The 24,356-nt window shown below is 43.0% G+C and overlaps 1 protein-coding gene across 5 annotated transcripts in view; it reads left to right on the forward strand.

The window, feature by feature from the left end:
* The window catches only part of DGCR2 (DiGeorge syndrome critical region gene 2), a 99,343-nt gene that overhangs the window by 12,755 nt on the left and 62,232 nt on the right, over window positions 1–24,356 (forward strand). For 2 of the 5 annotated variants that reach the window (XM_027859412.1, XM_027859411.1), the window contains exon 2: window positions 9,335–9,367. The exons of 2 other annotated variants lie outside the window; for them this stretch is intronic. In XM_027859412.1, coding sequence (XP_027715213.1) covers window positions 9,335–9,367 — 33 coding nt within the window. Of the gene's footprint in view, window positions 1–9,334; window positions 9,368–10,667; window positions 10,786–24,356 lie in introns of those variants that run through there. One more of the 5 variants, XM_027859416.1, reaches the window with a different exon arrangement.

Here is a 24,356-nt window from a genome sequence, read left to right on the forward strand (position 1 = left end):
GGATTCAGTTATCATCTCTATGCTGCTGAGTCTCAATTTTATTTATTCAGCCCTAATCTTTTTGTGGACATCTAGTCTTGTATCTCCTATTAGATATTTTAAACTGGATATCCAGTAGGCATCTTAAACTTAGTATGTCCCAAACAGAACTCAATGTCTTTCCCTGTAAAGCTGCCCCCCGCCCTTTCTGCCTTCCGTGTTACTGTAGAGGGCACCACCCTCCTCTCAGTCCTTCAGGCTCCCAACCTGGGAGTCATCTTGAACTCCTCACTCTCTCTTGTCCTGCACCACCCCCCCCATTTCCAAGCTGTTGCCAAGGCCTGTCAATTTTACTTTTGCAGTCTCTCTCGAATACGTTCCCTTTTCTCCTCTGACACTGCTCTAACTCTGGTACAGACCCTCAGTACCTCTTACCTGGACTATTGTAATAGCTGCTGGTGCAACAGCCCTGCCTCCAGTGTCTTCTCCATTCCAATCCGTCCTCCTTTCAGCCACTAAAATGATTTTCCTAAAACACAGAACTGACCACATCACCCTCTTACTCAGTAAACTCCAGTGGCTCCCTGTCACCTCTAGGACCATACAGAATGCTTTGTTTGGCATGCAGTGCCCTTTATAACCTGGCCCCCTTCTACCTTTCCAGACTAATTACACCTTACTCCTTGACACATGCTGTTTGACGCAGCGACACTGGCCTCCTGCCTGTTCCACAAACAAGACCCTCTGTCTCTCGGCTCAGGGCAATCTCTCTGGCCACCCTTCAGGCCTGGAATGCTCTCCCTCCTCATCTCTGTCTCTGCTTCCTTCACGTCCCTGCCCAGTGAAAATCCCATTCTCTACAGGAGGCCTTTCCCAACCCCTCTTAATTCTAGTGCCTTCCCTCTGTGGATTAGCATCCCTTTATCCTTTTATAGCTCGTTCGTACATACGACATTGCTTATACGTTGTCTTCCCCTTTAGACTGAGCTTCTCAAGGCATGAACTAGCACCTCTGCTGGGAGGGCTGCTGAGCCTTTTTCGGGGCCGCTTATCCACCGTTGGTGTCCACCTGCCACCCAACTCTCACCCGTGGCTCCAAGAAGCCGTAGCGTGTGCAGCGGGCACACCCCAGTGAACTGCTTGGGCAGACGGGCTAAACCAGGTGGAGGGTGACTGAGGAGCCTCAAACCCACCGGCAAGTTAGGGGGATGTCCATTCCAAGCATGGGGAGACTTCCCCCAGTGGAACGGGTAGATGAGAACAGTTTGTTCCAGCAGCCATGAAGGCGGCTGAGGTAAGTGCTGTGGAGCGCTGAGAGCTCGGTCAGACATCGAAGATGCCAAGGTCATCCAGTGGATCCCAGGCCATTACCAGGCTTCCAGACGAAAGCCTGCCACTGGACCCTGATGACTCTGGAGGAGAGAGTGAGGCCCCGACTTTGTGCTGCTGTGCCTTCTTCAATCCAGTTCACACTCAAGTGAAGATGGCAGCCTGTGATGTCACTGGTCCTCTTGGAAAGTGAGAGAGAACAGCCAGGATATTCCCAGCACTTAGCACTTAGTGTCTGGTGCCTAGTAGGTGCTTAATAAATGCTTCTTGAACACCAGCATTCCTCAGCACTTAGTGTCTGGTGCCTAGTAGGTGCTTAATAAATGCTTACTGACTGACTGACTGACTGCCTCGTCTTTGAACTTCTGTGAAGTTTTAAAAATGCTTCACACCCCCCCCCCCCCCCATCCAAGCCCCCTTCCTTTTGACTGAGGAGTTTTTGAGAAGTGTTGAGCAGAGCTGTGTCTTGGGCATATCTGTGCAGGGTGAGTCAGATGAATGAAAGGAGAGAAGCTGGTTAGGATGCCGCAGTATTCCCAGCGGTTGGTGGCAAAGAAAGGAGAAGGTGAAGAGATTTAATGTCTGAAACATGGGAAGTGGTAGTTATGTGGTCTGTTTTGTTTCAATTCAGTTTAATTCAGTAAACATTTATTAAGCACTTACTTTGTGCCAGGCACTGTGCTAAGCTGATGGGGATACAAATAAGAAGCTAGTCCTTGCCTTCAAGGAGGTTACAGTCTAATGGGGGGAGCAAGACACAAAAGGAAGCTGGAACAGGGTTGGGCTGGCAGGGGTGCCCACCCAAGGGCATCTTGCTCCCAAATGCTTGAAACTAAGCAGAGTTGGCAAGTGGAGAGTAGAGTGAGCTTGGAAGTCCAACTTCTGCTCCCGGTAAAGGAAGGCTTGGGAGGTGTTTAGTGCTCCACCCTCTGGCCCTGCCCTCCGAGGGGAGAGGAGGCTGAAGGAGGTGGGAAGGAGTCGTACCCAAGGTTGAGTCAGCTGACGGTGATGTGATTGGAAGTCATCAGCTTAACATGTGCCTGTTGTTCATGCATTTCAGTCTAGACTCTTCGTGACCCACTTTGGGGTTTTCTTGGCAGAGATACTGAAGTGCTGTATGATTTCCTTCTCCAGCTCATTTTGTAGATGAGGAAACTGAGGCACACAGGGTGAAGTGACTTGGCCAGGGTCACACAGCTAGGAAGTATCTGAGGCTGGATTTGAACTCAAGAAGATGAGTCTTCCTGACTCCAGGTCCAGTGCTTTATCCACTGTGGTGCCACCTAGCTGCCCCAGGACAGGAATCAGGGCTGGGGATCATATGCATAGAGATGACAGTTGAGTCTGTGGAATCTGTGTCTGAGGCTGGATTTGAACTCAGGTCTTCCAGACTTGAGGTGGCTCTCTATCGCCTGAGCCACTTACCTGCCCTATCTGCTCATCTTAGGAGGGACGTATCCCTGCTGTAGTATCCTGTTCAGTTCTGGGTGTGCCTTTTAGGAGAGTCTGGAAGAAAATGTTCAGAATGGTGAGGGGCCTGGATACCCTGCTCTATGAACTGGTAAAAGAGTTAAGGATGTTTAGCCTGAAGAAGAGAAGAATTGGGGACATTTTGTTGTCCTTCATTTACTTAGAGGGCCTTAATGTGCAAGAATTCTATTTCAACAAGCCGCCGAATTGGAGAGTTGCAGAGATCCTTAGTGACCATGTGGTTTAGCCCAGGCCTGAAAGGAATCTCCACTGTCCCACATGAACACATAACAAAGCTCTCTGAGGAAGGAAAAGTCACTGCCTCTCAAGGTGGTCTGTATTTGTTGGAAAGGAACACATTTAGGCTTTTTGTAAGGAAAACCGAACAACGAAAGCTGTCCATGGTCCCTTCAGCAGGTGCGGTGGGTTCTGGCCTCAGAGATACTCGAAGTGAAGGCTGGATGATGAATTATTGGGCAGTATTTTTGGTTAGATACAGGTTGGACTGTAACCCTCCAAGAGTTGTTTCAAACCTGAAATTCTGTGATGTGAAAGCAATGTTATTACCATTTTTTTGACCATTGCTTTTTTAAAAATTAAAGTAAAAATTTTTTTAGTTAATAAACATCTTTTCTTTCTCTTGTCTCCTTTCCCAGCTGGTGGTGGAATGGATAGAACACTGGGTCTGGAGTCAGGAAGAGTTGAGTCCAAATCTGGCCTCTGTATACAATCACTAGCTGTGAGATCCCAGTCAAATCACTTAACCTTTGTTTGTCTCAGTTTCCTCAACTGTAATGGGGATAATAACAGCATCTACCGCAGGGTTGTTGGGAACATCAGATGAGTTAATATTTGTGAAAGTGCTTAGTGCAGTGACTGGCCCATGGAAGGTGCTACATAAATGCTTATTCCCTTTCCCCCTCCTTTCCCCCAATGTGTAATGGGAGAGGAAAGAAAAACAAATCCTTGTAACAAATATGGGTAATCAAGAAAACATTCCCATGTGGCCAGTGTCCAAAAAATGGGTTTAATTCCTTTAATGTTAGTGCCTTCACTCTGTGATTTTCTCAGATTTGTCCTGTATGTATCTTGTTTGTACGTGGTTCTTTTCATGTTGTGTCCCCTACTAGATTGTGAGCTCCTTGAGAGCGTGGACTGTTGTATTGTTTTTATTTTTCTGTCTTCCTTTGTGTGGTGGTTGTCCTTCATTCTCGAAGATGACCAAAATGACATCACTATGCTAGGGTCAAGGTCCAGTGTGTCCGACTGTGGCTGATCAGACCAGTACGAGCCTGGAATGTTCTACCACAAGGTCAGGCACATATAGTCCATGTGAACATTTGGGCTGGATTCTCTAAATGTGCTCATCTTGAGTTTTTTTGAGCCACTTCAATTCTGCTCTGCTCATAGAGCACAGCACCTTCTCTGATGAGGACACGCCATGCTGAGCAGTCTTGTGCCATTGTCTCCCATGTTACACAATCAATTCCAGAGTTATTAAGAGAGACCTTGAGAGTGTCCTTGATGGCTTCTTCTGACTACCATGTGAATGCTTGCCCTGTGTGAGTTCTCTGTAAAATAGTCTTTTAGGCAAGCGTACGTTTGGCATTCGAACAACGTGGCCAGCCCACGATAGTTGCACTCTCTGCAGTAGAGGTTGAATGCCTGGCAGGTTATCTTGGGAAGGGACCTCAGTGTCTGGTATCTGACCCTGCCAGGTGACCTTCAGAATCTTCCTGAGACAATTCAAATGGAAGTGATTCAGTTTCCTGGCATGGGGCTGGTAGACTGGCCAGGTTTTACGGGTATACAACAAGGTCAACACAAATCAGCCAGCACCACACCACAGCAAATGAAGCTTTGAATGCTGTGGATGAGTTCACTTACCTTGGCAGTATACTCTCCAGGGATGTACGCATTGACAGTGAGGTGGACGCAGGCATTGCCAGAGCTAGCTCAGTGTTTGGGAGGCTCTGAAGGAAAGTGTGGGAGAGAAGAGGAATTAGACTGACTACCAAAGCGAAGGTCTACAGAGCCGTGGTACTGACCTCGTTGTTATCCTTTGTGTACTCATCACTTAGCATAGTACCTGCACATAGTAGGCACTTAATGAATGCATGTTAACTTTACACAACTGTCAGAAAGGTGGGTGACATGCTTCAACATTGGTCCTCTGGAATTCTGGTTGGTCATTGCATTGATCAGAGCTCCTAAGTCTTCAAAAGTTGTTTATCTTCACAGTGTTGTTGTGATACAATTTGTTCTCTGGGTTATGCTCACTTCACTGTATCATTTCATGCAAATCTTCCCAGGTTTCTCTGAAACCATCCACTTCATCATTCCTTATAATTGTATTATATGGCATTCCTATACCATACCTTGTTTAACTGTTTTCCAGTTGATAAACTTCTCCTTAGCTTCTGGTTCTTTGCCACTATGAAAAAGGTAGCTGTATATATTTTTGTGCATATGGGACATTTTCCTTTTTCTTTGATCTCTTTGGGCTGTGGGCTGGGTAGTGGTATTACGGAGTCAAATGTTCAGTAGCTTTTGGGGCGTCATTCCAGCTTGTTAACAAGAATGACCAGACCAATTTACTGGTTTGCCCAGAAGTGCTTCAGTGTGTCTACTTTTCTGTTGTTTGAACTGATCTCAGGGTTATCGGGTGGAACCTCAGAGTTCCTTGGATGTGTGTCCCTCTACGTATTGGTGATGTAGAACATTTGTTCACGTGGCTATTGATGGCTGGATGTCTTCTTTAGAAAACTGCCCATTCAGATTCTTTGACTGCTTATCAGCTGGGGAATTACTATAAATCTGAGGCTGTTTCTTATGTCTTTGAAATGAAAGAAACTTGTAGAAAAGCTTTCTTCCCCTCATTTACCTGTTTCACTTCTAATGGTTAGGAAAATCCCTTTTTTCTCTCACATGATCAGAATTTTCTGTTATAACTTCTGTGATTCTCTCTATGCTTTGTTTGGTCATGAGCTCTTCTAGATCTGAAAGGCATTTTTTCAGAATTCCTCTAATTTATGTTCCCTTTAATGTCTAGTCATCTATTCATTTGGGACTTGCCTTGATATATGGTGAAAGATGCCGGTCTCTATCTAGTTTCTGCCAGATTGCTTTTCAGTTTTCCCAGCAGTTTTTGTTGAAGGATGAATTCTCACCCCAGGAAGTTGGGTTTTGGGGTTTATCAAACACTGTTGTAGTGTTCATTTGATTCTCTATGTTGTCTGCTTAATCAGTTCCACTGATGGAACTCTTTATTTCTTTACCAGCACCAGATTGTTTTAATGATGACTGTTTTATACAATAGTTTGAGATCTGGTGTGGCTAGCCCTTTTTCCTTTCTGCTTTTAAAAATTTTCCTTGAAATTCTTGGCCTTTTGTTCTTCCAGATGAATTTTGTTATTTTTTTTTTTCTAGCTCTGTAAAATCATGCTTTGGGGATAGTTTGGTTGGCTTGGCATTGAATAGTTAAGTTAATTTAGGTAGTATTGTCATTTTCATTCCATTGGTCTAGCCTTCCCATGAACAACTAATATTTATCCAACTATTTAGTTCTGTCTTTATTTCCCTAAAGAGTATTTTCCAGCTATGTTCATATAATTCCTATAAGTTTGATCAGCGCTTTTCATGGTCTAATTCTGAGGCTCCTTTTCCTTCCTCTTAGTTGTTACCTCATTCACCCAGCAGCCTGGCAACCGCCCACACAGGTGCGGCAGCCACAGCCACACCCACAGAAGACCCAGAAAAGAAAGTTCTTGCTACCAAAGTCCTTGGCCCTGTCAAATGGTGCAATGTGACAAGCTGATAGAATTTTAAGAAATTAAATTTTACCTTTTTACATCATGATAGTTTTCCTCAGTATCCCCCCACAAGAGCCTCCCCTCTAACAGAGCATTTTTTTAACCAAAAAGAAACAAAAAGAGGAAAAAAACCAGTACGACTGATCATTGAAAAAGTCTGAAAACATGCAGCGTGTACCACTTGTGGATCCCACCTCCATAAAGCCTCCTCATTAGTCTTTTCCCTTCAATTTTTCCCCCAAGGAAAGCTCTGATCATGTCACTCCTTAGCTCAAAAACCTTTCCTTGGCTCCCTATTGCTCACAGAACATAGTCCAAACTCTTGAGCAGCATGCTGTGAGGGCCCTCATGATCTGAACCAAAGTGCACGCATGTGTGTGTGGGGGAGGGGAAGTGTGTAAGAAAACCAGAAAGTTAGTAAGGAGAGCCTTAAATGCCAAACCGAGATCATATCGGAGCCTGGACACAGTAGGGAGCTAGTGGTGTTTACTGAAGAGTGGGATTGATCTGATTGGACCTGGGCTTTTGGAGAATCGTTTTGGCAGTGGTGTGGAGGAGGGGCTAGACAGGGTGATCGGCCCTCAGGTGTTGGCAGTGGTAAAGGCCAGAGATGGGGGGAGCCCCGAGCTCTAGTGGTGACTGTGTGAGAGGGAAGAGAGCAACGTTTCTGGGATGTACTCGTAGAAACTGCATGATGTGGCAGCTGATTGAGTCAGCCAGGGTTCGAACAGGTGGAGTGAATGAGGGTTAAGTTGACCCTGAGTTTGGAATCCTGGCAGGTAGCATGGGGGACAGTTCCTTAGGTTTTGGAAATATTTTTAGAATGAGTCGTTTCCTTTCTCAGCTTGCAGTTATGATCCAGGAGTCTGTATTTCTAACTGCTTGAAAAGCTGATGTGAAATTGGATAGCTGCCTGTCTTATTGAATTCCACGGGGGGCCAGAACGTAGATCGCGTGGATTTGGGGAGTCAGCGCTCTTTTTCCTGCTCTTCTTTGATGCAGAATTAGAAAGACCGTCTTCAGTAGCAATTTTGGCTCCTAACCTAAGAGGATGAAGCCTTCTTTCAGAGAACAGAAGAGCTTCAGTGGTCCCACTTGTAAACCTTTTTTTAGTTAGGAGTTGAATATAAATTCCACTTAGTAGGCTCCTGGGTCTTAGGACAGTCTTGGCCTGGGAAAGGAGGATAAATTATTTTTAAAGGAATGAAACAGGTCCTCAGGCTTATGGCAGAAGCTCATCACAGCTTACTCTCCATTGGTGGTGTGTGTGGCCAGTCATACAACTCAAAGTCACAGTGAATAGATCCCTGGACCTGGAGTCAGGAAGGCCTGAGTTTGAATCCAGCCTCAGACGCTTAACTGTGTGACTTTGGGCAGGTCATTTAACTTCTCACCCTCAGTTTTCCCATCTGTAAAATGGAATTAATAATAGTACCTACCTCAAAAGGTTGTCGTGAGGATCACATGAAATAATATTTATAAAGTGCCTTGCAAACTTTTGAGTGCTGTACAAAAAATGCCAGCTGTTATTAATAATAATAATAATAATAATTATGAAAATAAAAGTAAAATGAAAGACACCTTCCAGTCCTTGACCTATCCTGCCTACGGTGAGGACTTGCCCATCTCTTTTCCTTTCTCGCCCAGTACTATAAGCTTTACAGCTCCTCAAACACTCCTTAATGAGGAGTGATTTCTAAGCATTAGCAGGAGAGAACTTCAGTCCCTCTGCTTATCTGTGTTGGCTGAAGAGTTCAGTCAGCTGGGGTAGAGGTTGGGGCCCACCTTGGCCTTGGGCTCTTGCTGCCCTGGCTGGCTTCTCCCTCTCCACTCCCTGTCCTAGCAGCTCCGCCTTTTCCTCCGGGCTAACCGGAGAAATGCTGACTTTGCTTTCTGAGAATGGCAGCTATACTGAGAACATGCCAGGGTGTCATGTGGGGCTCCTGGTGCAGGACCCTTCTCTGCATCTGGGGCCCAGTGTTCATTCTTACCTGCCTTTTGTGTCTTATTGGGGTGGTGTGTAGATGAATGCATTTCCTGACACATCAGAAAGACTCTTAAAATTGAGGCACCAGCTAATAACCCCCAAGAGGGCTGCTTTCTAAGGTCTCATATACCCTTTAGGGTTTAATTGAAAAATATTTGAAAAATCATGTCAGTTTTTAAATGTCAGGGATCTGATCATTGCTTCTGTGACAAGTACACCAGCCTCATTCGGTGCATACAGCCTTGGCCTGGGTTGGGTGGTAGGAGAAGAAAAGCACCAGTTTGGGCATCAGAGGTCATGGGTTCAAATCCTAGCTCTGCCGTGAACTCCAAATTGCAGCCTTCCTCTAGGCCTCAGTTTCCTCATCTGTAAAATAAAGGGCCTCTGCAGTTCTTTTTTCCCAGTGCCAGGTGTGACATGAACTTAGTGGGACCCTGGGCAAGTCTCTTCCCCACGAAGGGCTTCTGTTTGCTCTGCTGTAAATGAGGGTACTTGACCCCGTGATGTCCAGGGGAGCCCTTCCAGAGTGAGCCTCCAGCGACTTGAAGATCAGACAGTTCCTGGACAGTATGTTCGTGTCGTTCCTCCTGGGGGTGGGGAAAAAGCAGGCATTGGTGTGGGTGAGCCCAGGTGACCCAGTTACTGCACATGCTCATTGACTGTGTTTCAGTTTATCAATAGCTAACCATTAGTATTGGCTTTTGCTCAAGAAAATCTCCAACTGCTTTGTAAGTTTCTTTTAAATTTTAAATTACAGGTCCACCACTAGCCCTGGCGAGACTTCTGTCAGGTGAGTAGGCTCTCCCGCACATGGTTCCCACCCAGTGATGATGCTCTTGATATCACCTGGCGCCCCTTTCCCTATTTCTTCTTCACAGGGCGGGTCTGAGTGTGTCCTCTCTGCTCTTGGCTTCCTGAAGACTTCGAGGCTAGTACAGAGCTGCCAGCTCAGGGGGAAGGCCCTAGGATCCTTCCAGTCAGAGGTTGTGGACTGCTCTGGCACATCTTCCCACTCGACAGGACTTTGCTTTCCTCTTTTGCCCAGAGAGGAGACTGACCAAACGATCCACGGCCCCAGACATGCAGTCACGGGCTTGGAGGTCAAGTCCTGGCTTGGCCTCTTTTGAGACCTTGAGTGTCACTTGAATCTGGTGGGCCTTTGTGAAGCAAGGGGGCTGGGCTAGATGATTGCTTAGGCTGCTTCCAGACCCAAGTCTCTAATCCTGAGAAATCTGTCAGGCAGATGTAGCTTGGCACAGCAGACTGAGAGCTGGGTGCAGAGCCAGGAATTCTCCCTCCAATATTTCAGGGGTGTGTGACCCTGGGCAAGTCACCTCTCCTCTGTGGGACCAGACTGCTTCTAAGGTCTCTTCCAGGCCTAGAGAGACTGGATTCACTTAGCACAGTGCCTGGCACACAGTAGGTGCTTAATAAATGTTTATTGAATGAATGACTGGCTGAATGATTTGAGGTCCTTCCGACTTGGAGATTCTCTGAGTGCCTTCCTTGGAATGGTCAACCATAAATTTAGACATTTTTGTGGGAGATGGCGTTGGTAAGAGCAGATCATCCTGCTGAAGGTAAACGAGGCGGGGCGCTTGAGCAGAGGGCGAGCACCCCGTTGGTGCGTTTCTTGTCGAGTCACGGCTGGCTCTACTCACTCCCCTTCCTTCCTGTGGCCTCGCCCTCCTCTCCCTCTCCTTGTGTGTGTTCTCGTGGGGCTCATGCTTTCTGTCAGGGAGAAGGTGTTTGATAACTTCAGGTGCGGGTGTTCTAGCGCATCTGAAGGCTTCCAGAGTCCTGGCGTGGAGAGTTTTGTGTAATGCAAAGGGAGTGAGGCCAGTGGGGAGTTTCAGGCAATCGACTGGGCAAGAGAAAGCTGTTAGTACTTGGTGGGGCCCTCCTGGCTCCTGCTAGCAGCTCTTAGAGGGCTGTCAGCCCTTCTGATCAGAGGCAAAGAATCATTTAAAGAAATTCAGAAGAGATTTTTATGTTTTGTTTTCTTTAGCCTAGATTCCCCATCACCCTTTGAAGCCCTCCCAGACTGTTAGGCTTTATAACAAAGTTTTTTTTTTTTTTTTTTCTTTAAGAAGAAGAAAAAAACAGTCAACAAAACTTATTAGGTCACTGGGTGGCTGTGCAGTGGTTAGAGCGCCAGGTCCAGAGTCAGGAAAACCTGAGTTCCAATGTGGCTTTTTGTGAACCCAGGTGAGTCATTAACCTCTGTCAGCCTTTTCTTCCTCATCTGTAAAATGGGGCCAGTAATAGCATCTACCTCTCAGGGTTATTGTAAGGATTAACTGAGTTATCTGTAAAGCACTTAGCACAGTGCCTGGCCCATACCAAGCCCTATATAAATGTTGGCCATTAAGATTATTATTAATCAACCCATTGAAAAAACTGCCCTGCCCATCCTTGTCCCCTGTCTGTCCCCTGCCTCCATTCTCCCCTCTGCAAAGGAGCTGTGGCCGGGTGTGGGGGTGGGGCAGGGAGGTTTCTGTGGAGCCAAGCCATGATTTGTGGGAATGGGCCTTTCCATCCTCCTTAGGGCTCCCATTATGTAAGCTGCTTTCCTGGCTCCACTCATGTCCCATTCTGTCATTTTGTGCCAGTCTTTGCCTGCATCTCTCTCTCTCTCTCTCTCTCTCTCTCTCTCTCTCTCTCTCTCTCTTTCCCCCTCTCTCCATCATACTTGCCATGCCTTAGTACAGCCAATATTCCTTTACTTTCATGTACCACTGTTTGCTGAGCCCCGGTCAATGGGCATCTATTTGTTTTGCCATCAGTATGTACAACTTTTCTTTTTATTAATGATTAGTGTTATCAAATCTTAAAGCTGGAGAGGACTTGAGAGATCCCCATTTTACAAATGGGAAAACTGAGGCTGAGGTGAAGTGGAACTATTTGGGGACCGAGCCCACTGATGATGGGACTGCCTTTCTCCCTTCCCAAGCATCATATTTCCGGTCCATGTCAGTACTTCAAGAAATTCCTGATCCCATGGCAGAGGTGGGGGAGCGGGCAGATCACCCACCACTCCTTTATGCTTGGCTGAAGCAGGCTCCACAAGCTGCCGCGGCCTAGAGACGTGACTCATCTGGTGGCACGTCGCTCCTCTGCACCTTGCTGTGCTCGTAGCTCATCAGGGCCCGTCTGGTTGAGTAGGAGGTGCCCAGGGTCACACCCATCCACTCAGAGGCTTTGGAGCAATCCAATGGAAAGGAGTCCCATTAGTTAGCACCTATCACTTATTAGTTATCACGATGTTACTTGGATAAACCAGTCTTAATTCACGGTCATCTCTTATTCCTAGAAAGGGCATTGTCAAAGGAATTGAAGTCTGACCTTGGCAGGATCTTCTGTCGTGGGGAGGTGTGGGCCTTGGCAGCTGGGAGAGAGTGTTTGTCTGCGTTTCCTGGTCTGTCTAAATGAAAGCAAACACTGGCCTTATTTTTTTTAGCAAATGCAAACTTGGGCAGATTCCTAAACTGCCTATTTTCTTTCTTTGTGAAAAAAAATCAGCGGAGACATTTTAAAGCTCATACTAAATTTCCCACCGTGAAGCATACAGGAGATACAGTGGGGTTACATTATGTGTAAGCATGGCAAGACCTGCTGACTGAGGGGAAACTCCATCTAGAAAAAGAACCAGCGTATGAAACAGGCCTCTTGACTTCTGTTTTAAAAGGAGAAGTGTCTCCATGATTGGTGCAGATTGAGAATGGTTCCCTGAACTCCATGGATGATCTTAGGAAGCCTCACAAAATCCATTTCCAGTGAGGAGCCTACATTTTCACCCCCCAAGATACAGGAGAGACAGAGGTGTATCTTTGAGGCACTGCCACAGTCTGACTGGGAATGAAGCTCTGGTGGCTTTCTCCATTTTCAAATAACGAGAATATAATTTTGACTAGAGTCTCAGTTGACAGCAGTCCTGTCCTCTGCCTTGAAGGCCTTCCTGTTTGAGGGGTTTGTGGAAGGCCTTTGGCCACCGTAGTCCGAGCTTTCCTTTCCTCCTTGCTGTCCTCTGAATGCTGTTTCTGCATTTTGTAACAATCCTCCAAATCCTTTATGGAGCACCAGGGCCTATTTTCTTTCAAATATAAGTCCTGGTCCCTTAGTCTTTGTATGAAAGCTTTGGCTCTGATAGCCTGAAGTCTGGTCCATGGAAGTGACACCTCTGTACAGGTGGAATGTGTCGGCAAGACAAGATCAGAATTGATAAGTGTAAAGAATCCTCCTCTACTAGGAGAAGCACGGGACTGCCTGCAATTCTGAGCTCAGCCAGTCATTTGTTAAGTCCCAGCTGTTCAGCTGCTGGGGGTGCACAGATAAAAGTGAAGCGGTCCTTGCACTCTGGGAGCTTCCATTCGAGCGAGGGAGACCTGCCCGTCTCTGAGTGGATGCCAGACATAGAACCCGGGGAATCCAGGGTAGCTGGGTAAGGAGGGCCCTGTGCCCTGGGGTGGAGGGAGACTGAAGGGCTCCATCTGGAAGGGCTTCTGGAGTTGTTCTTATTCGGAGATGCTGAGGTGAGGAGGGGGAAGAGCATGCCAGGTGTGGAGGCGGCCAGCGAGTGAGTGCAATGAAATGGAGCCATCTTTGCACCGGGTGCTCGAGGAATCGCGTGCAGACCACCTTGAAAGGGTTCTGCTTGCAGATAATAGAGGGCAAAGAGGAATGTCTGAAGGTCTTCACGATCAATAATTTGAGAAACCCAAATTCCCCAGTTTGTATTGCAAGTGGCCCAGGCACTAGAGGGAGCTGAACACGTCAGTTTGTGTGTGAAGCTTCTCCTTATAGACGTGTCTTGTGTACAGATGTGACATTGAAATTTTTGTCGAACAAGATTGGTTGTTGGGCAAACCTGTGGCGGCAGCGCCCCATTGAGAGAGATTTTCAGTACAACAGGTGGGTTTTCAAAAATGAAAGCAGTATAACGTGGGAGAATGGTAATGACCCTGAACTCACAGAGCTCTGTGGGAGTTGGTTTGAGCTATAGGCCTACAAACATCTGTTAAAAATAGGGCCCCTCTTGTGGTTTGAACATGTTTGTGTTTCACAGACAGTCCTTGGGGCAAGAAATGGAAGTAAGGAATCACAGACAGTTATCTAGTCATTGGAATGGTAATCAAGTTGATGAAAAACATTGAAAGGAAGGCTTGGGGCTTTTGGTGCCAAGATGGCGGAGTGAGGACGGAAGACCTTCCAAATTCCCCTCCAAACAACTAGAAAACTGCCTCAGAATTGATCTAGGAGCAGGCAAGCAGCTGAGCAGCAAGGCAGGAAAGGTCTGCCTCACTGGGGTAGGAGGGGAGCAGGGTCCAAGAGCAGCGGCGGCAGCTGGGGGGGCCTGCAGCAGGGCTCCAGGCCTTGGACAGTCCACCGGTGAGGTCCCACCCTCCTGTAAGCCAGCAAATCTCTAGGCAAGTGAGCAGCCTCTGCAGCTCAGTGAGGCCCCACCCCAGTGACCTCACCCTCAGCACCAGTCACCAAGCCACCATTGAGGCTTTGACCCAGTTACTGACCAGTGGTGAGGCCCTGCCCCAGGGCTGGCCAGAAGAGAAACCTTGTTTCCATGGCAACCCAGCAGCCTGGCCCCACCCCTGGGGCAGGCCAGCAACAAGATCCTCCTCTAGGACCAGTCACCAGAAAGACTATGTCACTATGGCAACCCAGCAGCCTGGCCCCACCCCCGGGGCAGGCCAGCAGCCAACCCCAGCACCCAGGAGACACCAATGAGGAGGCCCCACTCCTCAGTGCAAGCCAAAAGAGAAGCCTACCCTTCAGTGAAGGCAAGTAGCTAAGCCCTGAAGCCCAGTGAAAGCCAGCAGTAAGACCCTGAGCCCCAACACAAAAAGCTTGGGACAGTGCAGGACCAGAGCCCAACTCTCACCAAAAAAAATATACCAAGTCACAAAAAAGGTAGAAAAAATGAGCACAAAAGAAAAAAAGAGCTTGACTATATAAAGTTGTTACGGTGACAGGGAAGATTAAGGCATAAACTTAGAACATAATGGCTACACATGAAGCCTCAAAGAAAAATGTAATTTGGTCTCAGGCCCACAAGGACCTTCTGGAAGAGCTTGAAAAGGACTTTAAAAAGTAAATTAGAGAAGTGAAAGAAAAATTGGGAAAAGAAATGAGAGTAATGCAAGAGAATCATGAAAAAAAGTCAGTAGCATGGGAAAAGATGTACAAAAATTTACTGAGAAAAATAACTCCCTAAAAAATAGAATTGGCCAAATGGAAAAGGAAATACAAAAGCACACTGAAGAAAATAATTCCCTAGAAATTAGAATTGAACGAGTGGAAGCTAATGACTCCATGAAACATCAAGATATATTAAAACAAAATAAGAGAAGTTAAAAAAAAGAGGAAGAAAATGTGAAATTTCTCATTGCAAAAACAACTGACCTAGAAAATAAACCCAGGAGAGGTAACATAAAAATTATTGGACTACCTGAAAGCCATGATGAAAAAAAAAAAAAAAAAGCTTGGTTAACATCTTTCAAGAAATTATAAAAAGAAACCTGCCCTGATATATTAGAACCAGAGGGCAAAGTATAAATTGAAAGAATCCATTGATGACTGCCTGAAAGAGACCCCAAAATGAAAAACTCCCAGGAACATGACAGCTAAATTCCAGAGCTCACGGACCAAGGAAAAAATACTGTAAGCAAAAACAGAAACAATTCAAATATCATGGAGCTACAATCAGGATTACGCAGAATTTGGCAGCTTCCACATTAAAGAACTGCAGGGCTTGGAATATGATATACCAGAAGGCAAAGGAGTTAGGATTATAACGAAGAATCACCTACCCAGCAAAATTGAACATAATATTTCAGGGAAAAAAAGTTGACGTTTAATGAAATAGAAGACTTTCAAGCATTTCTCATTAAAAGACCAGAGTTGAATAAAAAATTTGACCTCCAAACACAAGACTCAAGGGAAACATAAAAAGGTAAAAAAGAAACAAGAAAGAGAAAACATAAGAAATTCAATAAGGTCAAACTTTGTATTTCTTTAATATTTGTAACTCTTAAGAACTTTATTACTATAATATAGACCAAGGGTGTGGATATAAGGTGATTTTGATGGGATGATACTCAAAAAAAAACAAAGTAAAGGGGTGAGAAAAAAATTCACTGGAAGAAGGAGGGGGAGATTGAATGGGGTAAATCATCCCTTATAAGAGAGGCATGAAAGAACTACTATAATGGAAGGGAATTTGGGGGGGGGGTGATGGGACAAAGCTTAAACCTTACTTTCATCAAATTGGCTCAGAGAGGGAATAACATACACATTCAGTTGGATACAGAAATCTATCTTACCCTATAAGGAAGTAAAAAGGGATGAAGATGATAGAAGGGAGAGAGGGAACTGATGACAGGAGGGGTAGATTGGGGAAGGCAGTGAGCAGAAGCAAAACATTTCTGAGGTGGGAAAAGGTGGGGGATAAAAGAGAGAGGGGGATATAAATAAGGAAAAAATAGCGTGGAGATGAATATACAGTTATCATAACTCTAAATGTGAATGGGATGAACGTTCCCATAAAATGGAAGCAGATAGCATAATGGATTAAAAACCCAGATCCTACAATATGTTGTTTACAAGAAACACATTTGGAACAGAGAGATACACACAGGGTAGAGGTAAGGGGATGAAGCAGAATATATTATGCTTCAGCTGAAACAAAGAAAGCAGGAGTAGCAATTATGATCTCAGACAAAGCAAAGCAAAAATAGATCTAATTAAAAGAGAGAAGGAAAGCTACCTTCCTGAAAGATACCATAGATAATGAACTCATATCAATACCAAACATGTATTCACCCATTTATTCACCAAGAAAGAAGTTAAGGTGAACAAAATTCTGGAAAAGTTAGATCTCTGGAGAAAATTAATTGGGGATAGAAAAGAATATACCTTTTTCTCAGCAGTTCTTGGCACCTACACAAAAACTGACCATGCATTAGGACATAAAAACCTCACAATCAAATGCAGAAAAGCAGAATAGTAAATGTATGCTTTTTAGATCATAATACAATAAAAATTACATTTAATAATGGACAATGAAAAGAGAGATTAAAAGTTAATTGGAAATTAAATAATCTAATTCCAAAAAATAAGTGGGTCAAAGAACAAATAATAGAAACAATAGATAATTTCATTAAAGAAAATGACAGACAACTTACCAAAATTTATGGGATGCAGCCAAAGTGGTACTTAGGGGAAAATTTATATCTCTGATTGCTTACATCAATAAAATAGAGAAAAAGCAGATCAATGAATTGGGCATGCCACTAAAAAAACTAGAAAAAGAACAAATTAAAAATCCCCAATTAAACACCAAACTGGAAATCTTGAAAATTAAAGGGGAGATTAATAAAATTGAAAGTAAGAAAACTATTGAACTAATAAATAAAGCTAGAAGCTGGTTTATGAAAAAAAACCCAATAAAATAGAAAATTTAATTTAAATTAAGTTAAATTTTAATTTAATTTAATTTAATTTAAAATTAATTTAAAAAGGGAAAGAAGAAAACTAAATTACTAATAGCAAAAATGAAAGGGGTGAATTCGCCACCAATGAAGAGGAAATTAAGACAGTTGTTAGGAGCTAGTTTGCCCAATTATCTGCCAGTAAATTTGAAAATCTAAATGAAATGGATGAATATTTACAAAAATATAAATTACCCAGATTAACAGAAGAAGAAAAAATATTTAAATAACCCAGTCTTAGAAAAAGAAATTGAACAAGCCATCAGTGAACTTCCTAAGAAAAAATCCCCAGGACCAGATGGATTCACAAGTGAATTCTTCCAAACATTTAAAGAATAATTAATCCCAATACTATATAAACTGTGTGGAAAAATAGGTGAAGAAGGAGTTCTACCAAATTCCTTTTATGACACAAATATGATGCTGATACTTAAATCAGGAAGAGCCAAAACCAAGAAAGAAAATTAGAGACCAATTTCCCTAATGAATGTTGATGCAAAAATTTTAAGCATAATACTAGCAAAGAGATGGCAGCAATATGTCACAAGGATCATACACTATGACCAGGTGGGATTTATACCAGGAACGTAGGGCTGGTTCAATATTAGGAAAACTATATATGTATGACTATATATATGACTATATATATACTTATACACATATAGGAAAATTTTATGTGTGTGTGTGTGTGTGTGTAGGAGAACTATAGTATAATTGACCATATCAGTAATAAAACCAACAGAAATCATATGATTATCTCATAGATGTAGAAAAAGCCTTTGTCAAAATATAGCACCCATTCCTATTAAAAGCACTAGAGAGCATAGGAATAAATAGAGCTTGAACTAAAATGATAAGTGATATTTATCTAAATACCATCAGCAAGCATTATCTGTAATAGGGATAAGCTCGAAGCCTTCCCAATACAGTTAGGGGTGAAGCAAGGATGCCCATTATTCCCACTGCTATTCCATATTGTACTAGAAAAGTTAGCTATATCACTAAGAGAAGAAAAAGAAATGAAAGGAATTAGAATAGGCAATGAGAAAACAGAACTATCACTCTTTGCAGATGATCTGATGGTATACTTAAGAGAATCCTAGTGAATCAACTAAAAAGCTAGTTGACATTATTAACAGCTTCAGCAAAGTTGCAGAATACAAAATAAACCCATATAAATTGTCAGCATTTCTATATATTACCAACAAAGTCCAGCAGCAGGAGATAGAGAAATTCCATTTAAAATAACTGTAGACAATATAAAATACTAGGGAGTCTACCTGCCAAGACAAACCCAGTAACTATATTAATACAACTATAAAACACTTTTCACACAAGTAAAGTCAAATCTAAACAATTGGAAAAATATTTAATTTCTCATGGGTAGGCTAAGCCAATATAACAAAAATGAAAATTCTGCCTAAATTAATCTATTCAGTGCCATATCAGTGAAACTATCAAAAATATTTTATAGAGCTGGAAAAAATAATAACAAAATTCATCTGGAAGAATAGAAGCTCAAGGATATCAAGGGAATCAATGAGAAAAAAAATGTGAAAGAAGGTAGTCTAGCCATACCAGATCTCAAACTGTGTTATAAAGTGGTAATTATCAAAACAATCTGGTACTGGCTAAGAAATAGTGTTGGATCAGTGGAGTAGATTAGATACAAATTACATTATAGTAAATAACCATAGTAATCTGGTGTATGATAAACCCAAAGATCCAAGCTGTTGGAACAAAAACTTATTTTTTGACAAAGACTGCTGGGAAAACAGGAAAATATTACGGCAGAAACTAGGTATAGACCAGCATCTCACACTTTATACTGAGTTTAGGTCAAAATAGGTACATGATTTACACGTAACCATAAGCAAATTAAGAGAGCATAGAATAGTTTATCTGTCAGATTTATGGATATGGGAAGTATTTAGGACCAAAGAAGATACAGAGAGCATTGCAAAATGTAAAATAGATAGTTTTAATTATATAAAATAAAACCAGTGCAACCAAAATTATAAGGAAAGCAGAAAACTGGGGAAATTTTTTTTTTTTTTGCAACAAGTATCTCTGATACAGGCCTCGTTTCTCAGATATATAGGGAACTGAGTTAAAGTTATAAAAATACAAGTCATTCTCCAGTTGATAAATGGACAAAGGATATGAGCAGACAGTTTTCAGAAGAAATCAAAGCTATCTATAGTCACATAAAAATGTTCTAAATTGATGTTGATTAGAAAATGCAAATTAAAACAACTCTGAGGTGCCACTTCACACCTATCAGATTGGCTTATATAACAAAAAAGGAAAATGTTGGATGTTGGAAGGGATGTGGGAAAATGGGGACACTGTTGGTGGATCTGTGAATTGATCCAGCCATTCTGGAGAGCAATTTGGAACTGTGCCCAAAGGGCTATAAAACCATGCATACCCTTTGCAATACCACTACTAGGTCTATATTCCAAAGACATCTAAAAAAAAAAGGGGGAAAAAGACCTATTTGTACAACAATATTTATAGCAGCTCTTTTTGTGGGCTAAGAATTAGGAATCAAAACGATTCCCATCAGTTTGGGGAATGGCTGAACAAGCTGTGGTATGTGCTTGCAGTGGAATATTATTGTACTGTAAGAAATGACAAGCAGGATGATTTCAGAAAAACCTGGAAAGACTTACATGAACTGATGCATAGTAAAGTGAACAGAACCAGGAGATTGTTGTACATAGTAACAGCAATCTTGTCTGATGAAGAACTAGGAATGGCTTAGCTATTCTCAGCAATACAGTGATCTGATACAGTTCCAAAGGCCTCATGATGAAGCATACTGTCTACCTCCAGAGAAAGAACTGGTATTGTTTGAATACAGACTGAAGTATGCTATTTTTCATTTTTAAAATTTTTAATTAAATCTTCTTGTACAGAATGACTAATATGGAAATGTTTTATATAATTGCACATGTATGACTTGTATCTGATTGCTTACTGTCTCAGGGAGGGGTCGGGAGGGAGGGAGGAATAGAATTTGGAACTCACAACTTTAAATAAAAATATTAATATAAAAAAAGGAAGGCTCTTGGTCAAATTGTGTGATGATGTGGGGGAAGAGGATAGGGCACCTTAAAAAAACCTCATTTGTATTCATTTCTTTTGTTTTGGCATTGCCTCCATTCCCCAGTGATGTTCCTTTCCCTTTCCCCTTCCAGAAAATCATCCCTAATAATGAAGGATGAATAAGCAGGAGAAAACAAAAAACGAATCAGTTCAGCAAAACAAAACAAATTCTGCAGGCCTTTGTGCTTTATGGATAGGTTCCTGGTTCCCTGGCCCTGCAGGCAGCCAGGGGAGGGAGGCGCCCTCTCACGTCTCTTCTTAGGGGCCCAGTCCTTATAATTGGGCAGCATCCATTTCCCACTAATTCACTCTTCTCTCCAGTTACATCGTTATAGTCAGTGTAGATGCCCGTTTCCCTGGTTTTTTATTGTAATACAAAGAGTATGGAGAAGTGGACAGATGGGATCCTTCTTGATCATCTTTGGCTTTCTGTGCTTTCAAAGGACTTTGCAAGCATTTGAATTAAAAGAAGAAAGTGTCTTTTTTCTTAGTGATAGCAACAAAGATGAAGAAAATCCATTATATGACAAAAATGCCCTTATTTGGTAAATATTTTTAAAAAGCTGAGTACTGTAAATCAGTGTGAGGTCGTTCAATTCATACTTGATCTAGAAATTCATACTTGATCAAGCCAGCAAGCATTTATTAGGGGCCAGGTATGTGCCAGGTGCTGTGCTAAGAGCTGGCGATGCAAAGGAAGGAGGGAGTGAGCACCCTGCCTAAACTGGAGATCCTTGAAGTAGTGAAATGCCTAGAACTGCCCATCTCCTGAGCTCACACAGAGGATGAAGAATTGAAGTGAACTAGGCCATGTCAGAAAACTGAGGACAAAGTCCAAACCGCTCCAAAGCAGTGGAAGCTAGAAAACGCGTCTGTGTGGTGTCATGGGAGCCAGCACAGATAAGTGGGTTCTGTTCTCTCTTCTGGTCCCGACACGAAGCCCGACCCTGGATGAGGAAGCCCAGAGCAACAGGAGGTCATGTTTGATAGGATCTGACACTTCCCTAACAACAGTCTTGTGAGCGTCGTGGGAGTGGGTCTCGCTGTCCCCATTGGCAAAATGAGGCATTTAGATCAAGTCCTTTCTGTGGGTGATTCTGAGATCCACTGTCTGAGGACACTCTGATGGTCCTGGTGGTTTGACCCCAGTAGAAAAAGGAGCAGATGCATGGACTTTATCTTTGCTTTAGTGGAGAATATGGAATGAAGAGAACATGGCCTTTGGATGTTCCTGAAGGCATTTAAATTTTCTGTTATTTGGAAAGCACAAATGCACCTCAGCTGTCATCTGTAATTCTCGCCTGTGCCTTGGAAGGAAGCATAGAATGGGAACCAATCATTAGGTACTTGAAAATGAATGGGAAGTGGTGAATAATCCAGTAAAGAGAGTGATTGATGATAGTGACTCGCTAGGAGGAACCTTGAAAAGTGCAGCATATTATGTCCAGCGGGTGTATATACCTTACCTGTCTACGCCTGAGGTATGTAGTCATAAGGCACCTAGGTGGCACAGTGGTTAGAGCATTGTACCTGGAGTCAGGAAGACCGGAGCTCAAATCTGGCCTCAAATACTTGTTAGCTCTGTGACCCCAGGCAAGTCACTTTAACCTCTGTTTGCCTCAGTTTCCTCAACTGTAAAATGGGGATAAGAACAGCACCTGGAAGGGTTGTTGTGAGGGTCAATTATAATTGTAAAACATTAGCAGAGTGACCCGGCACATAGTAGGTGCTACATAAATGTCAGCTGCTCTTATTAGACAAGGGCTGTTTTTCTGAAGGTAGTGATTTCTGCTAATGTTTTACAGTTATAATTGAGCCTCACAACAACCCTTCTAGGCGCTGTTCTTATCCCCATTTTACAGTTGAGGAAACTGAGGCAAACAGGTTAAAGTGACTTGCCTGGGGTCACAGAGCTAACAAGTATTTGAGGCCAGATTTGAACTCAGATCTTCCTGACTCCAGGTCCAATGCTCTAATCACTGTGCCACCTAGGTGCCTCATGTCATCTTGTAGTCACAGCCTAATTCTATTTTCTCTTTCTCCTTCATCCTCTGTGAAGATGGAAATTTTTTTTTATTAGGATAACTTTAAATACAATAGAAGAGGGTGTGTGTGTGTGTGTGTGTGTGTGTGTGTGTGTGTGTGTGTGTGTGTGTGTGTGTGAGAAAATTGTTTCACTGCTTAAAGGAAGACTGCAACTATGGGGGTGGGGACATGGTGTGATCAAAGGCTTCCCAAGGGGAACATTTCTCATTCTTGGTGCTGGGGGCCATGGGCCTTCTTGGTCTAGGTCTTTCTGGGGGCTGTTTGGAATCCAGAGATGGCAGTGAGGTGGTGGTCAGCTGACCTTTTATGCAGATGGGGAATGTGGATTGAGTGAGGAAGGGGCCGGGACTGCATAAGGCATCCGGTGGGAATGACCAGGACAGCTTTAGGCCGAAGCTGAGCATTGTTTCAAAGCTGTGTGAGTGCTTTTGGAAGTTTAGGGGTTTGGGGCTTGTTTTCAGAGCTCTGTACTAAGGTGGAATTTTATTTGTAAATGGTTCTTTAAAAAGTCATTTGTGAAGGAATTGATGCTCAGGTAAGAAAAATTGAGTACAAATCCCACCTGTCATTTGCTACTATGTGTTTCTGGGTAAATCTTATGTCTTCTTTGGACCTCAGTTTCCTCATCTGTAAAATAAAGGAAGTTGTATTAGAATGCCTCTAAAATTCCTCCCAAGTCTACATCTATGATCCTACATATGACCTTTGAGAACCTTGTTGGTTTTTTCCTTAATACTTTAAAAAAGATATATTTATTTTTAAACCTTTCTCTGCTCCCAATTTTCCACCCCCTCCCCCCATAAAAGGCCCCAAGCGCTTGTATTAAATAAATGGTCAAACAAAATAAATTTGTACATTTGCCACATCCTAAAACGTATGTCCTGTCCTGAACCTTGAGTATTATTTCTCAGGACATGCGTAGCTTTGCTTCATCATTGGTCCTGTGGAGATGTGGATGGTCATGGTGTTGATCGGAATCTTTAAGGCTTTCAGAATTGTTTTTCTTTACAATGTAGTGGTTTACAAATTATTCTTCTGCTCATTTCATTCTTCATCAGTTTATGCACGTCTTCCCAGTTTTCTCTGAAGCAGTCAGAAAACTTAAGTGCGTACTCTGTGCCAGCACTTTGCCCTTTGTCATTTTTATAGCAGAATAATAGTATCCCTTTACGTGCACATATTGTAGTCCATTCAGCCATTTCTCAATTGATGGGCACCCCCTTTCTTTCCTGTTCTTTGCTCTAACAAAAAGAGATGTTCTAAATATTTTGGTACACATTGGGTCTTTTCTCCCTTCTTTGATCTCTTTGGGGTAAGCCCTAATAGACCTATCACTGGGTCAAAAGTTATCCTCAGTCTAATGACTTCTGGGTGTGACTTCAAATCATTTTCTGGAATGGCTGGCTCAGTCATCATTAGAATCCAATCTTCCTAGATTGGAGTTAGATTAGAGTCCAGCCCCTTCAATTCATCATTTTCCTTTTCTGTCAACATTGCCAAACTGACTGGTGTGATATTTAACCTCTGAATTGCTTCAATGTGCATTTTTCTAATTGTTAGTGATTTTGAGCACTTGGTAAAAATTTCTTAAAATTAATTTATGTATTTTTAGTTTTCAACATTCACTTCCATAAGCTTTTGAGTTTTAAATTTTCTCCTCCTCCCTACCCTCCCCCCCCAAGATGGCTTGCAATCTGATATAGGCTATACATATACATTCTTATTAAACATATTTTCACATTAGTCATGTTGTAAAGAAGATTTAGAACAAATGGGAAGAACCATGAGAAAGAGGAAACAAAAAAAAAAAGTAGCAAATAGTCTGCTTCCATCTGCATTTGGACTCCATAGTTCTTTCTCTGGATGTGGACAGCATTTTCCATTACGAGTCTTTTGTAGTTGTCTTAGATCTTTGCATTGCTGAGAAGAGATATGTCTATCAAAGTTAGTCATCGCACAGTGTGGATGTTACTGTATACAACGTTCTCCTGGTTCTGCTCATTTCACTCAGCACCAGTCCATACAAGTCTTTCCAGGTTTTTCTGATCTCTCTGGGATACAGCCCTAGAAGTGGTATTGCTGGGTCAAAGGGTGTGCACATTTTTAAAGCCCTTTGGG

Source organism: Vombatus ursinus, unplaced genomic scaffold, assembly GCF_900497805.2.
Source record: "Vombatus ursinus unplaced genomic scaffold, bare-nosed wombat genome assembly UNPS02014167.1, whole genome shotgun sequence".
Classification (NCBI taxonomy): Eukaryota; Metazoa; Chordata; class Mammalia; order Diprotodontia; family Vombatidae; genus Vombatus; species Vombatus ursinus.